Source organism: Passer domesticus, chromosome 10 (assembly GCF_036417665.1).
Source record: "Passer domesticus isolate bPasDom1 chromosome 10, bPasDom1.hap1, whole genome shotgun sequence".
Taxonomy (NCBI): domain Eukaryota; kingdom Metazoa; phylum Chordata; class Aves; order Passeriformes; family Passeridae; genus Passer; species Passer domesticus.
Genome location: NC_087483.1, coordinates 6,257,529 through 6,272,088, shown reverse-complemented (window position 1 = coordinate 6,272,088; position 14,560 = coordinate 6,257,529). Strand labels below are relative to the sequence as shown.

Below are 14,560 nucleotides of genomic sequence, written 5' to 3'. Positions count from 1 at the left end.
TCCTCCAACCCACCCTTTGAACACCATCACTGCATGAGAAGACTCCTTTTCCACAGAATCCCAGAATGGTTTGGGTTGGAAGGGACCCCAAAGCCCATCCTCTCCTACCCCTTCCATGGCAGGGACACCTTCCATTAGCCCAGGCTGCTCCAAGCCCTGTCCAACCTGGCCTGGGACACTCCCAGGGATCCAGGGGCAGCCCCAGCTTCCCTGGGCACCCTCAGAGGGGAGAATTCCTTCCCAACATCTGACCTGAACTTACTCTTTCAGTCTGCAGCCAATATATGCATATTCACCCATATATTTATTACAATTGTTCATACTTATCACCACTCTCCTCAGTTTTGGATGTGTTTTTTTAAAAGATGTCACAAACACTTTGACAAAGAATCAAAACAATAAGGGGCAATATATTTCTTGATTTACAGGTAAATATTTCTTGATCTACAGGTTGTTATAAAATCCATAATTGACTAAAATATAGGGGTTTGCAACTAAAAAGGAAGTCATGACCTGTTACTGTTCTGTGTGTACGTCTGGATTATGAGCTTTTATAAGCCAAGAGCTGATAGGTTTAATAAGCCTTGGGTAGATCAGACCTGACACAATCCCCCTTAAATTCCAGGACTGAGCTATCCATAGCAAACCTCCACAACCAGGGCCTCTGAAGGGAATTATTTAGGACTTGTACCCTTTAAAGAAAGCTGTTTCCCACTGGTAGGTCAGTTCCAACAAGATGATGAGCCCAGGTGCACAGGCATCCTTCAAAAACTAGATCATCCTTCTACACCAAAACACCCTGTTTACTGAAATTGTGACAATTTGCCTTGAGATGAACAGGAGAACAAAGTTATACTGAGCACAGTTACCAGATTTTAGCCTTTTCATTGGCTGTAGCTTTATCAAACATAATCACCTGATTTTATGGTATTTTAATTTAGGTATCTAGGTCCATAATTAAATTGCCCTGCACTCCAGAAAAACTGGAAGGCACTTGCAGAACAGACATTCTTATTTAAGGAACAGAACTACCAAGCTCTCTAGCAGGATTAACATTTTACAAACACTCACTGCTACCTCTGCACACATCACCTTGTGGACATCAGGAACCGTTCTCATAACCAAAGTCTCTGTGTCAAGCTGGCAGCACATTGCTGAGGACACTAATTACCCAAAGCCAGCAAAATGCTAAGGTCTCACTTGTTTTCATTCAGTTACAAAGCTGCTCAAAACTTCTTGCTTCCCCCAAAAAATCAGGCCAAATCCCAGCGTGGCACTGGATACCCAGCGAGCCCTTCTGCTGTCGCACTGCTCAAAACGGGACTCATTTTTAGGGAAACGTCAAAAATAAAATAAAGTGCTATCATTCTCTCTCTCTCTCCAGATGTGCCAGTGTGTGTAACCACCACCAATTCATCGCAGGCCTCATCCTCTCCAGAATCCCTTTTCCTGCTGACCACCACTGTGACACTTTTCCTTTCAACCAGGTGGGCGGAACCGGCCGCCTCTCCCGACCCCGGCTTCTGAAGGGAAGCAGGAATCTTTCAACTTGTTTAGCCTGCAATGAAGTAGGTTAAAACAATAGATGAGCTTCACCTCCCTTGTCTTTCACTCCTCAGCATCAACATAAGTGTCTTGCAGCAGCAGCCCTTTCATGTCAGGGAGGCTGCGGCAGCCGAGGCTCGAGGATTCCCAACAAGTGACCTTTCTGCCGTGGTTGAAAGCCAGGCTCTGAAGATCCGGGCTGCATTTTTTAATTTCTGCCCTCCTGCCTCCTCCTGCACAGCCCTCTGCCAGCACTGAGCTTCCTGTGGATGAAGTCCCAGCTGATGGGTGGAATTAGAGCCCAGGAGTGTTTTGACAGGGAGAAGTGATAAAACTCACCCAAACGAGCATCTGGCATTACGGACAACAGACATGGGCATACACACACTGCTGGGTTTTCTTCCTGAAGTTCTCTTGCAGGCAGGAAAAACACAGCTAGGCGTTTTTCTGATTTTTAATGCCAACTAAACCCTAAGACCTGCTTTGTTTTGGGACGTTTTTAAAGAAATCATTTCCTAAAAAGCAGCTAGAGCAGAGAATGGTTGGTCAGGCTAAGCTTACAACTCTTCCGAGATAATCTACAAAATAAAGATGCAAATACTTAACTAAACACACTCCTGAAATCTCACTGAAAACAAACTAATTAAAGCCCAGGTTTAGGAAGTGTTGTGGGTTTTGTTGGGTTTTTTTTTGTTGTTGTTTGTTTGTTTGTTTGGGGGTTTTTTTGTATCCAGTATGAAATTTAGCAAAATGTCATTTGCTGCAGTTCCTGAAATGGTTCATGTACAGGAAGACCACACAAATGACAGCAAATTGTACCAAAGAGAATTCAGCAGTAACCCTAAATGCATTACAAACCTATTTAAAACCCCCCAACCTTCCCAGGAATCTGCTCATCCTGCCAACCCCTCCAGTTCCAAATAAATGCTTATTTTCTTCATTCAGCATTGCAGGCAAAATACTTTTGTATCCCTCTCTCCTTAAGCCCTGAATATTTTTTAAAACTATGAACACTTACTCCCTAAAACTTCAGGCACTTAAAGAGGCCAGAAATAGAAGCAAAACCTGCTGTCACTAAAGCCTTTATCAGAAGATGCACAGAAATACTGCACGACAGGATGGGAACACACTCCTCTTCTGTGTGATCTGGATCTGCATTTGGGATTTTAAATTTTGCATTTATGTCTTTGTTTTTTAGAGGGGAAAAGCTTAAGATACCTCTTGTCATTTTAAGGAGAGCATAACTGAAAAAAAAAAAAAAAGTAGGATTTTATTAAGGAATTACTGTTTTCCCCTCCTGATTCATCCCCAGAATTTGTGTTGTTGCTGTACCCCAATATCATCATACAGCAGGCTGTAATTATTGACAGCTGATTTATAGGGCCCAGCTAAAATAATCAGGATGGCAATATCACCAGGAATAACTTTTGTGGCATTCCTTCATGGGCAACACCTGTTTGCTGTACACTTGATTATCCTCTAATGGACTGCAAACAGACTTTCCTTGAAGAAGTTTAGGTGGCAGCTCAGTTCTGGGCATCACTTCAAGCAACACAATCCATCCAAGGACCTCGACATCCAATGGATTGGATTCCAAAGGTTACAAACTCTTTAATAGGTGAGTGCTTCTGCCCTTGCTGCAGCTGCAGGTCAAGATATTACATTTCAGAGAAAAGGCAGTGACGATGCTGTGGCTTTTTGTGCTGGAAAGGTTTGTGAACATGCTGTCCTCTGACAATGTCTGAAGGCTTCTTCCAGACCATAAAAAGCCAAAAAAAAATTAAATATATATCTACGAGCAGCAAGTAAAAATACCCTCCTTCATCAGGGTGCTTAATTCAGTGTATGCCAAGTCAGTATTAGCATTAAAAATGTCAAATCCACCTGTCAAAGGAAGAATTTGCTCTCCCACTTTTGCTCCTTAGGTTGTTTCCACTAAACTTCCAAAAATCCCAAAGGACTTTTTTTTTTTTCTATATGCTTAGAGAAATAGAATTTTTTAGTTCAGTGTGGCCACCACACTTGCTAAACACTGTACCCAAGGAAATGTATGTTACAATTGTGGGGAGGACACCACAATGTGGTACCAAGAATATTTAAATCACCTCAGGGTATGATGCCAGCAGGTAAATTATAAGGATGCTCAGGAAAGCTTAGGGTGGGAGGCTGCAGGGGAAACGCCCACAGATTTTCCATACATTTCAGTGACCCCCTGTATTGCTTCTGATTTTTTCACTTAAAAAAGCAAAATTTCAGGTGTTATACAGAGAACTGCATTTCTCTAATTCACCTTGTCATTCTGTTACTGGGGTGGCTGTCAGGGACATAGGGAGACACCAGCTGAAAGCACTGATGGTTTTGCTTGTTGGTAAAAGAACAAATGAGAGGTGTCATTAAACCTTGTTCTTCCATCCACAGAAAATAAATGAATACATTTTAATTTCCTGCTTAACCAGGGCTCATTTTCAACACACAGTGACACAAAACATGTGTGCTTTTAAAAAATAAGGGGTTTTTAAAATACCTTTACCAGTTTACCCCAGGAAAATTTAAAAAAAAAAAGGATTTATCAGTAAAGTGGGGCTCATCCTTTAGCTGAAAGCCAGAAAGTGTAAACCTGGAGTTGGCTCTGGACTGCACAGAGCAGCAAAGCACCAGGAAAAGCAATTACTGCACAAGGGGCAGAGAACAAATACCTTTGTGTTAAGAAAACAGTTCTGAGAAGAAACATAAAAGGTCCTTCTTTGTCCTTCAAAACCTCTTTAGAAACAAATGATGAAGAAGAACATGGGTTTCAGAGAGTTTGGAAAGTCTTCCTGCAGTTGCTGAACACACTTGCTGCTCCTCAAGCGCCGTCTCCCAGCTCCACCTGCGCTCACAGAGCAGAGCTGGGGAGGTTTGCCCCAGGATGCTGAGAGAGGAGATGAATTCTCTTCCCTGTCAGGGTGGGCAGGCCCTGGTACAGGGTGCCCAGAGCAGCTGTGGCTGCCCCTGGATCCCTGAAGTGTCCAAGGCCAGGCTGGACAGAGCTTGGGGCAGCCTGGGACAGTGGAAGGTGTCCCTGCCCGTGTCCCACCCCAGGGGGTGGCACGGATGGGCTTTGAGGTCCCTTCCAACCCAGCCCAGGCCATGATCCCATGGTCTGCCCAAGGGAAGGAGTGGAAGTACCCATCCCACCGGGATGCGCTGGTGCTGGCCCTACAGCACACACTGGCTGGATCTCCTGTTAATGGAAAGCTTGGAGAGCAGGGATGGTCCCAGTGCTGAAAGGCAGCCTGGGGCTTCCCTAAAATCCCAGAGATGGATGGAGGGGAGGCAGGCTCAAGCTGGCACAGCCATGAAGCTTTTAAACTAACAAGAGTAGGAGAAATAAACACTGGGAAAGATCTCTCTTTGAAGAGTATATCCAAGAAAGCTTTTTAATTTTTCTGCTTGTTTTCCAGCTGAAAAGCCTTCCTATTATCCCTGGCTGTTCCAGGAGGTGCAGCAGCACAAGGGGACCCAAACAGATGAGGCTCTGAGCAGCCATTCCTCTTTGAAACACAGCTCTGTCTAATCCTGCTCCGAGCAACTTCAGGCAGCATGGTGGGGAAAAAACTGCTGGTTGCTGGCACCTTGCCTAATGTAAGCATTCCTGCTGCTACCCTCAAAAACACCGAGGGATTTTTTTTTCAGTGACAAGTTCTGCACAGAGAACTGAAAAACTTCTCCCTGGGAAAAAAAAATTCACAAGAATCTGATTTTCTGAAATAGGAATGGAATTTTAATTTCCGTCCAAGCGCAGCGCAGGTGCTTCAGCATTTGTGTTGCTGTGAGCATTGTCTCAGAAAAGCTGCAGAAAGATAAACCAAGTGAGATGAAAGAACCCATCCCAGAAAGAGAGGGCTGTGCATGTGCAGATAGTGTGGAGAGAGAAGAATCAGCATGACCTTTATGGAAGGGCATAAAAGGGATGAGCATCAGGCCTTGGAACTGGTGAACCACCCTGAGCTCAGTGTCCATCATCATGATATCTGAATACTTGGGCAGAGGTCAATGATCAAAGCAGGCACGTTCAAGGAGGGGAAAAAAAGCCCTGCAAAGTGCAGTAAAAATGCTCCAGTTTGCTGAAGCCCAGATTTAAACCTCATTGAACACCTCAGCTTTGGTGCAGACGAAAATGAAGGAACTCAGAATTCCTGTTTGAAAGCTGACACTTGAAACGTGCCTGGAGCCAAAGGAAGGCAACACAAAATCTAGAATTACCCACACCATTTAACTCTGATCCATTGCACCTGCCTGAGAACAGTGACTGCAGGAGGATCCTCCTCCTCCTCCTCTGCACATGGAGCCCAGGATTTCCAGAAGGAAGACCATGGTTCTCCCACAATTATCACCACAGGCTTCTGGAGCCCATTTGCAGCATCTCAAAGGCTTTGATCAAAGTGTTTGCATCTCCCATAACACCTTTGATGGCCTATTTTGGATTTGTGGTCTTCAAAAGTGCAGAAATCCTCTGAGGGTACAAATCAACATTATGGTGGGGGAAGAAGAATCCCCAGGGGCATTTTTTAGGTCACTGCACAGATTTGTAGCCCAGCACTGAAGAACTAGAAAATAACTGGAACTGAAAACTGCTTTGAAGTGCAAGACAGATGTGGAAATCATAGAATCATGGAGTAGCCAGAGTTGCAAAGCACACACAAGGATCACTGATCCCACTCCTGGCCCTGCACAGACACCCCAACAATCTCACCCTGGGCACCCCTGGGAGTGGTGTCCAAATGCTCCTGGAGCTCTGGCAGCTTTGGGGCTGGGACCATTCCCCGCACCCTCCGGGGGAAGAACTTTTCCCTGAGATCCAACCTAAACTCCTCTGACATTCAACTGCTTGGAGAAAACACCCAGAACAGCCTGAACCTGGCTGGACTCGAGGATCCTTGAGGCCCTTTCCAACCTCAGTGATTCGGTGGCTCTGCCTTGCACCAACACAAGTCCCAGAAAACCCCAAGTCTGCCAGGATTTGGGAAGAGCAGCCCCCCCAGCCCTTCTGAGTCTTGCTAGGACGTCCTCACTGGCAATCTCCAGGCACTATCACTCTTTGTGAGACGCCCTTCTCCTAAAGGACAGGGAGCTGGGGCACGCCTCATTGCCTTCTCCTTCAGCTCCCGCTGACGGACGAGGCTGCCTGTCCTCGCTGTCAGCCATCCCCTCCCAGCCCCAACAAGGATTCAAGGACCAGCCAGATTACCTGTCTGCTGAAGGATGCCCAGAGCCCTGCCATGCCCAGAGCCCTGCCTGGAAACTCCTCATTCTGCTCTTGTGGCCAAAGTGCTGCTTTGCAGCAGCAGGGCTGTGCTTTGAAGAGATGGTGTAAAATTAAAGAATTTAATGATCACTGAGGCCCTCCTGAGACACAACTGGCAAGTCCCAAACAGAGCAGGTGCTCACCTCAGAAGACATGCGAGAAGAGGCAGGTGAAAGGAAGCTGATGGGCGCATGCAGAGCTACAAACACTGTAAAAGGAGGGTTGGCACTGCTGGAGCATGTCCAGAGGATGGGATGGAGCTGGGAAGAGGCTGGAGCCCCAGGAGAGGCTGAGGGAGCCGGGAAGGGGCTCAGCCTGGAGCAAAGGAGGCTCAGGGGGGCCCTTGTGGCTCTGCACAACTCCTGACAGCTGGGGGGTCAGGCTGTGCTCCAGGGAACAGGGATAGGAGGAGAGGGAATGGCCTCAGGCTGGGCCAGGGGAGGCTCAGGGTGGAAACTGGGGAATATTTCTTCACAGGAAGGGCTGCCCAGCCCTGGCACAGCTGCCCAGGGCAGTGGTGAACTCTCCATCCCAGGAAGTATTTAGTAGATGTGTGGATGTGGCACCTGAGGACAGGGATTAGTGGTGGCCTTGGCAGTGCTGGGGGAATGGTTGGACTGGATGATCTCGGAGGCCTTTTCCACCCTAAATGGTTCTACTCCCTTTGAGGCTCCCTGTGTGTTACTGAGCTGCTGCTTGCCAACACTTCCTGCCTTTCTGGAAGCACATTGATCCCATTCCTATGAGAGGGGACAATTTTGTTGAGTTACTGCAAGAGGATTGCAAGAGGATGTCAGGTAACACGGTGAGATGCTGGAAGATGAGGAGAAGAGGAAGAGGAAACAGAGGAGGATGAAGGATGGACTCTGCAATCAGAACAGGGACATCAGGGACAAGAGAGCCAAGTGCAAACTGCTCCCTCTGGGTCTGTGTCTGCAGCCCAGGACCACACAGGCTCCAGCTCCAGTGCCTTGTGAAAACAATCTCCCCAGGAGAAAGAAAACATCCACCTATTAACTGCTCAGAAAGAGATTTTTCAAAGGCTCTCGATATCCAGCTGGTCTTGATTCATATTGACTTCAACAAAATATTCTTGGGCCAATGGTGAACGCTCTGAAAAATCCCCTCTGTAATTTGCCATTGAGGTTTGAAAATAAGTGGTGTAAAAGGGCTTCTTTAAAAGAAAAATAATAAAAAAAGGACAAATTAAAAATGAAAGGTTGAACTAAAATTTGGCTTCGGGCCATAAACTAGGGGGAAACTAACAGCAAAGATAGTTAAATGACTGGAAAGAGAACACAACAGGAGCTGTTATGAAAAAAAGCTGATGGCTTTTTTAAAAAGGATTTGTATAGATAGCTGGGGAAATAAATTCCGGATGTGATAGAAGTGCAATTGAGAAATTAAATAAATGGAAAATAAGGATGACTAAGTAGTAGTTAACATGCCCCTTCTCAGTTGTATACTATTATCACATCTATTTTTAATGTCTCTTCAGCTGTCTGCAATTGTCATCCTTTTTTCAGAACTTGTTCCAACATTCTTTGATACTGAATTAGCTGTTTTTTACTCTCCCATGCTTACAACCACATCTTTTTCTTACTCAACACTCCCCTTTTCCCACAATGTTATTCCATTGTCTCCCTTTTTCATCTCTCCTTATGTGTTGACTCCCCAGTTTCTGAGCCCTCCAACCACCCTTGTTCATCTTTCTTTTTCTGGAGCTCTTTTGGTTGAATCCTAGCATGTTTCTTTTCTTCTTTTCTAAAGCTGCAAGCATGTTTTATATCATACCTGGCTCCTGTACACATTGTTACCCCTTCAGAAGGGCATTGAACAGCTACAGCAGTGTGGAAATAGTAAGCTAAACTAAGGGAGAAAAAGAAGTTCTTTTTGGCTTTTGCTTTCTGGCTCGTAAAAAAAAGAACCCAAACATTTAAACTCTCCCCTTTTCCCTTTTATCCTCAAATAACACAAGCTTTCCACAAGCAGCTGAATATTCAAACAATGACAGGCATCAGAAGTGTTGGCCATTCTAGAGCTCAGGATGTGCCTAAGGAGATGTGATAACACAAGATTTAATAATACTGAAAAAAATACACAAGTTCTGACGTGATCCGTGGGCTATGGAGTGAACCTGAATTTTTCCTCCTTGTTAACCTTCCAAGTGTGCCTCTTCCTTACCTCAACACCTAATGATGCTCCATATTAACTTGGGGACTCTAATTTATGAAAAAAAAGAGGTTCTAAACACATTCCAGGCAGCTGAATTCACCACTGTGATGCCTCAGCTGCTTCAGCTCCATCCTCACAAGCTCACACTTTAATTTCTCACAATCCCCTTTCTTCCCCCCGTGCATTCAGAGCCGAGGCTGGTGCTGAGCTAACAACACTCTTTGGAACGGCATTTTCAGAATTCAGGCTTGGATTTTGATTGGGAACCTACCCTCAGCCGTGCCCGAGATGCCATCAGCCTTGAAGTTGCTTGTGCTTTTCTTCCGGCGGTGCTTCTTTCTGTTGGCGTGGGGGGAAGGAGGGGGGTCCAGCTTGGGGCTGGTGGTGCTGGAAATGCTGGGGCTGGAGCACACGGAATCTCCCAGGCCCGTGTCTGCAGTTGGGTGGGGGGGGGGAAAAAGAGGGGAGAAAAGATCAAAATGCTGTGAGATTGAAATGAGTTGATTGCTACAATCCGAGCTTACAACCCCTGCCTGCTGGCAGACACGTTCTTGAGCTCCTTCAGGAGATTCCCCAAACAATATCCATGGTTTTTTTCCAAAAAACCCCAACTTGGCTGAAGTGCTGATTCAAGTCCTGTTAGATTAACAGGACTCAGCAGCAATTTCAGGAGCAGGCCAGCTGGAATGTAAAAAAACAATGGGAAAGCACTTTATTGCTTCCAATTGCCCCCTCCTCCAAAGATCTTCCCTAGCCCCAAATTAATCTGTGTGAAACTTGGGCATTTTAATACATAGTGAAACTTGGGCATTTTAATACATAATCAGAGATAACCCTACATCCTGTTCTCTGCTGTCATTGATATCAGACAGACACCCACTGAAAAGGTGGTGATGGCAATAAAGGTGGGGAAATAAGGCAGGTAATGTGCACCTGGTACAGGTAATAATTGTGTGATAAAGGGTCACTTCCTACCTGCTCCCAAGGAAAATAAATAATCTACATTACTCTGTTCAGTTTCCTGCTTTATTAACTCCAACAATTTTAAGAACTGGGTCTTCCCACACAGTAAATATTCAAGTAACCTTAATCCAGGATTTCCCCCCAAGGTTGGTAATATGATTTTTGTTTAATTACTGGCTTGGTTTGGATTTTAATTATAAAATTCCACATAAAACCTACACTTAAAGGAAAGTGCTTGCTATTATGGAAAGTGAAGCCATTTCCAGAACCTTGCTTAAATACCATATTGCACCTTAGTGCAGTATCAGGACTGCATTTATGTGCCATATCCTTAAAATCTCCCAGACAGATATTCAGCAAATACATTCCCATGATTGCCTTTTGGGGTTAAATACTTGATGATTGGCTTCAGAATAGCAGACACAGGGAAAAAGAATAAAAATCCTTATTATAAAGCTTAAGTGTAATAACAGCAGTGTATTTAACTTAATATGTCAGAAAAATATCAAGCCAAAGATTATTAAAAAAAAGCTTTTGATTCTTTTTGCATAGTTAAATTCCCACAGAACTGCCTATTTGACAAAAACCAACTTATTTTGGTTTCTTTTCCCTCCTAATAAAGTTTATTTACTAATTACCCCCTAAGCACAGTTGTGCTCTAAGTTATTAGTGGGGGATAAATTATGTAGCTAATTGCCTGGCAAGAGAGACCAAACCAAACATTAATCTTTATATTAAGGATTTCTGTTCTTTTCCCTACATCCACTAGCTTGAAACCAGTTCCCAAGAATTTAACCCCAAAAGGGAATGATGGGAATGTATTTACTCTGTATCAGTGTAGGAGATTTTAAGGGTTTGACCCACAACTGGTGCAAGTGGCTCTCCTGGCAGAGTTTGCTGTCTCTCCAGGAGAGGAGGAAGGCAAACCCAGGTGAAAATCCTGGAGGGAATTCTCCCAGCCAAGGGGACAGAGATCCCTTTGGATCCATGGCACAGAGAGAAGATGCAGAAGAGGGTGCCAGAAATACAAAGGGGCATGAGCACAGCTGCAGTAGGGTTATTCCAGTCCCAAGCAGAGACCTCCAGCTTGACTCTGGAGGTTTCCACTGGTGATACTTCAAAAGAAGGAGAAAACCCCAGGTTGCCCAGAGAAGCTGTGGCTGCCTCATCCCTGGGAGTGCCCAAAGCCAGGCTGGATGGGGCTTGGAGCAACCTGGGCTAGTGGAAGGTGTCCCTCTCTGAGGTGTTAGAACCAGGTGATGTTTAATGTTCCTTCCAACCCAAACCTTTCTGGGATTCTATGATTCAAAATGCTTCACTTTCCCTCCCCCCCCCATTCCCAGCTTTCACTTTCTAAACAATCAAACCCATCCGAGTTCATCCCGTCCTGCACCCGCAGCATGCCCTGCACCCATCACATGGTGAAAAAACCCCACAATCCTGAGGCAACACCACAGAATACATCCTGTTAAAAACCATCAGGCCAGATCCACACGCTGGTGGCAGCTCTGTCTAATTTCCAGGCCGTAAATCCCCCCAACAAAACCTGCTGGAGAGCTCTGAAAAATGAGGGACGTACGGGGCTGACGCCTGGCGTCGGAGAGCTGAAGAATTAACCTCCCGTGGTAAATCCTCGTCATCCACAGCCCCTTCCAGGTAATAACCTGCTGTCCTTGGGTCAAACTGCTCTCAAGTGGGAGCCTGGAGCTCTCCCTCCCCCTCAAGCAGCAAGGGAAGGTTGGTCCCTCATAAACGGAGCCGAGTGGGGCTCGCCGGAGCGCTGCTGCCCCGGATCCCCGCTCTCCCTTTGAGGATGGGAGTTATTTAACATTGCTCTGCTTTAAAATATGAGCAATCAAAAGGCACCAGGCTTCCACGCTGCGCTCTCCCATTTCCCACTCCTTCCCGTGCCTGACAAGGTATTCTTCAAATTGAAAAGAGGGCTCCTGAAAGCTCGGGCTTGGGGAAACTGTAAATGAGTTCAGGCTTCAGCCCGCTGAATGCAATTTCATCCTCCTGACTGAATACAAATAATGCATTTTATTTGGTATCAATTACCACGCCTGAGAACAGACGACCACTGCCGGCACCATTAAATATATATTTAAAAAAAAAAAAAAAAAAGAAAAAAAGAGGGGGAAAAAAAGGCAAGGATAAAGGCACGGCAAATTAAAAAAGCAAGCGCCTCATTACTCCCCATCTCAAGCAGCTTTGACAGAGGCACTGGAACTCATAAGCTGCGTTCCACTGGGCTGGGATGGGCTGTTTTCCAGCCATCCCGCACGCTCAATGTCAGCCATTAGTTCTTCCCAATCGGGCATCAATGTTCAACACACACCCGAAAAAATATATAATACTGGTAATAATAATAACAATCTGCAGCCTCTCCGAGCTTCAATACTTGAAGTATGAGTCAAAGCAGCAGTTTCACTTTTCACTCGGGAAGCTGACAAGCATGACTAGAGGGGGAATAAAATAACATTCAGTTCGCATAAATATCAAGCGGGCTGCTTGAGACTGATGGGCCAGGAATGTATTCTTAGCCATCATTCTGGCAGACAGGCCCAAGGACACTCATAACTTATTTTACAATCATTTAGTTTCAGCTCAAGTGGAAAACGTGACAACTTATCTCTGCTGACAAGATGCCATATCGAACCTTACAATTAACTCTCCCCCGATTATCTGCCCAGCCCATCATTAGCTCTGCGGCTCTTGATGGACTGTAGGGACACAGCTTCCCTTGATGATGGTCATCATTTGCAGGGTGCACAGCTCCATGACACGACACCGAGGACAAAACTCTCCCCTTGCCACGGAGCTGGGGTTGTCCTGACCGGCACAGCCTCGTTTTTGCCCCTGTTTTGAAGTGATGAGCGGCACAACGCTGCTGGAAAATGTCTTCTCTCCCCAAATAGAGCATCCTCGTGTTTCAGCCCACGCCTGCTGCTGCTGCTGCAACCTCCAGGAGTGAGGCAGAGATGCCCACGCTCTGTCCCAGCTGCCAGGAGCCTTCCTCTTGCCCTCCATCCCTCTCCAGTGCCATGATTAACTCCTTCAGCCGGAAGGGAGAGCTGACACAGCCACGTCGCAGAATCATTTGGCTTGGAAGGGACCTTAAACCCCAATTCCTGCCACAGGACACCTTCCCCTGTCCCAGGTTGCTCCAAGCCCTGCCCAGCCTGGCCTTGGACACTTCCAGGGTTGTGGCATCCCTGTGTAAGTATGCGCAGTATCTCACTCCATGCCCAAAAGCACCAAGTGACCCTTGGTGACCAAACACCCCTCGAGTTATGCAGAGATGGGACATAAAAACCCCACCCCTCTGCTCTTCACATGGTGATTTTTCTCTACAGGTGCAGCACTCATGAATTAAGACAGAGACTGTTCTGCTGTGCAAGTCCAACCCTCATTTGTGAGAATTTACCAAACAAAATAAAAAAGCCAATGCAGCTTTCACTCCACAAGGCAAGTGCCATGTCTGCCTCTCTCCAAGATCCATTTTGCAATTATGGTCATGAGAGAAATTCCTTTCAAGTATGACAAACTGTGGTAGAAGAAAGAAGGGGTGGAACAGAAGAAACACTTTGTCTACAACTACAACCCAGAGTCAAGAGACAGAACATTACATGAAAAACAATCCTCAGAAAAGTCTCAAGAGCTGTGCTGTTGCACTGGGCTTTATTTGCTGTTTGAAACAATTTCATATCCTCTCCCAGTGTTACAAATATTTTGTAAAAGGCAACAATTTCCACTTCCTATCTTTTCTATTATTTTGCTATTTGGAAGCTGCACGTGCTCAACAAATGGATGTCAAAGACAACTCCATTTGTGTCCCCTAAGGACTTTGTGAGTGTCCTCCTGGATTTGAAAAGGGTGGAAAATTAACAGAATCATCACTGAATCACAGGACTGGAAGTGACCTAATAGACCATCTCATCCCACCCCTGCCATGGGCAGGGACACCTTCCACTAGCCCAGGCTGCTCCAAGACCCAATGTCCAACCTGGCCTTGGGCACTGCCAGGGATCCAGGGGCAGCCACAGCTGCTCTGGGCACCCTGTGCACCCTGTGCCAGGGCCTGCTCACTCTGACAGGGAACAATTCCTAATTCCCAATATCCCATCCAGCCCTGCCCTCTGGCAGTGGAAGCCATTCCCTGTGTCCTGCCCCTCCATCCCTTGTCCCCAGTCCCTCTCCAGCTCTCCTGAGCCCCTTTAGCCCTGGAAGGAGCTCTGAGGTCTCCCTGGAGCCTTCTCTTGTGCAGGTGAGCACCCCAAACTCTGAGCTGTCTGAAACTCAATCCAAACCCAGACTGTGTTTCCTGGTGCCCCAAGAACAGAAAAACAACTACCTTGCATCCCGAATTCCCAATCCCCCCACCAAACCCATCTGAGATACGACTCCTTCATCACCTGCAGCAGAGGTGCAGGAGATGCCAGCACAGGAACCAAGGAGGCCAAGGAAATGAGGGACAATAAGTCAGGATGAGCACCCCTGGCCGGGGTAACGGAGCTGGGGGTGGCAAAAGCAGGAAAAGAGGCAAGGCGTGAGGTACGGGAATAGCACAGCACAAAGGCAGGGACACAA

At 46.2% G+C, this 14,560-nt stretch overlaps 1 protein-coding gene across 12 annotated transcripts in view; it reads right to left on the bottom strand.

Annotated features, from left to right (window-relative positions):
- AGAP1 (ArfGAP with GTPase domain, ankyrin repeat and PH domain 1) overlaps positions 1-14,560 on the bottom strand; it is a 307,984-nt gene that overhangs the window by 73,852 nt on the left and 219,572 nt on the right. For 10 of the 12 annotated variants that reach the window (XM_064433496.1, XM_064433498.1, XM_064433500.1 and 7 more), the window contains one exon: positions 9,279-9,440. The exons of the other annotated variants lie outside the window; for them this stretch is intronic. In XM_064433496.1, coding sequence (XP_064289566.1) covers positions 9,279-9,440 — 162 coding nt within the window. The remainder of the gene's footprint in view (positions 1-9,278; positions 9,441-14,560) is intronic. 12 annotated transcript variants of the gene reach the window in all.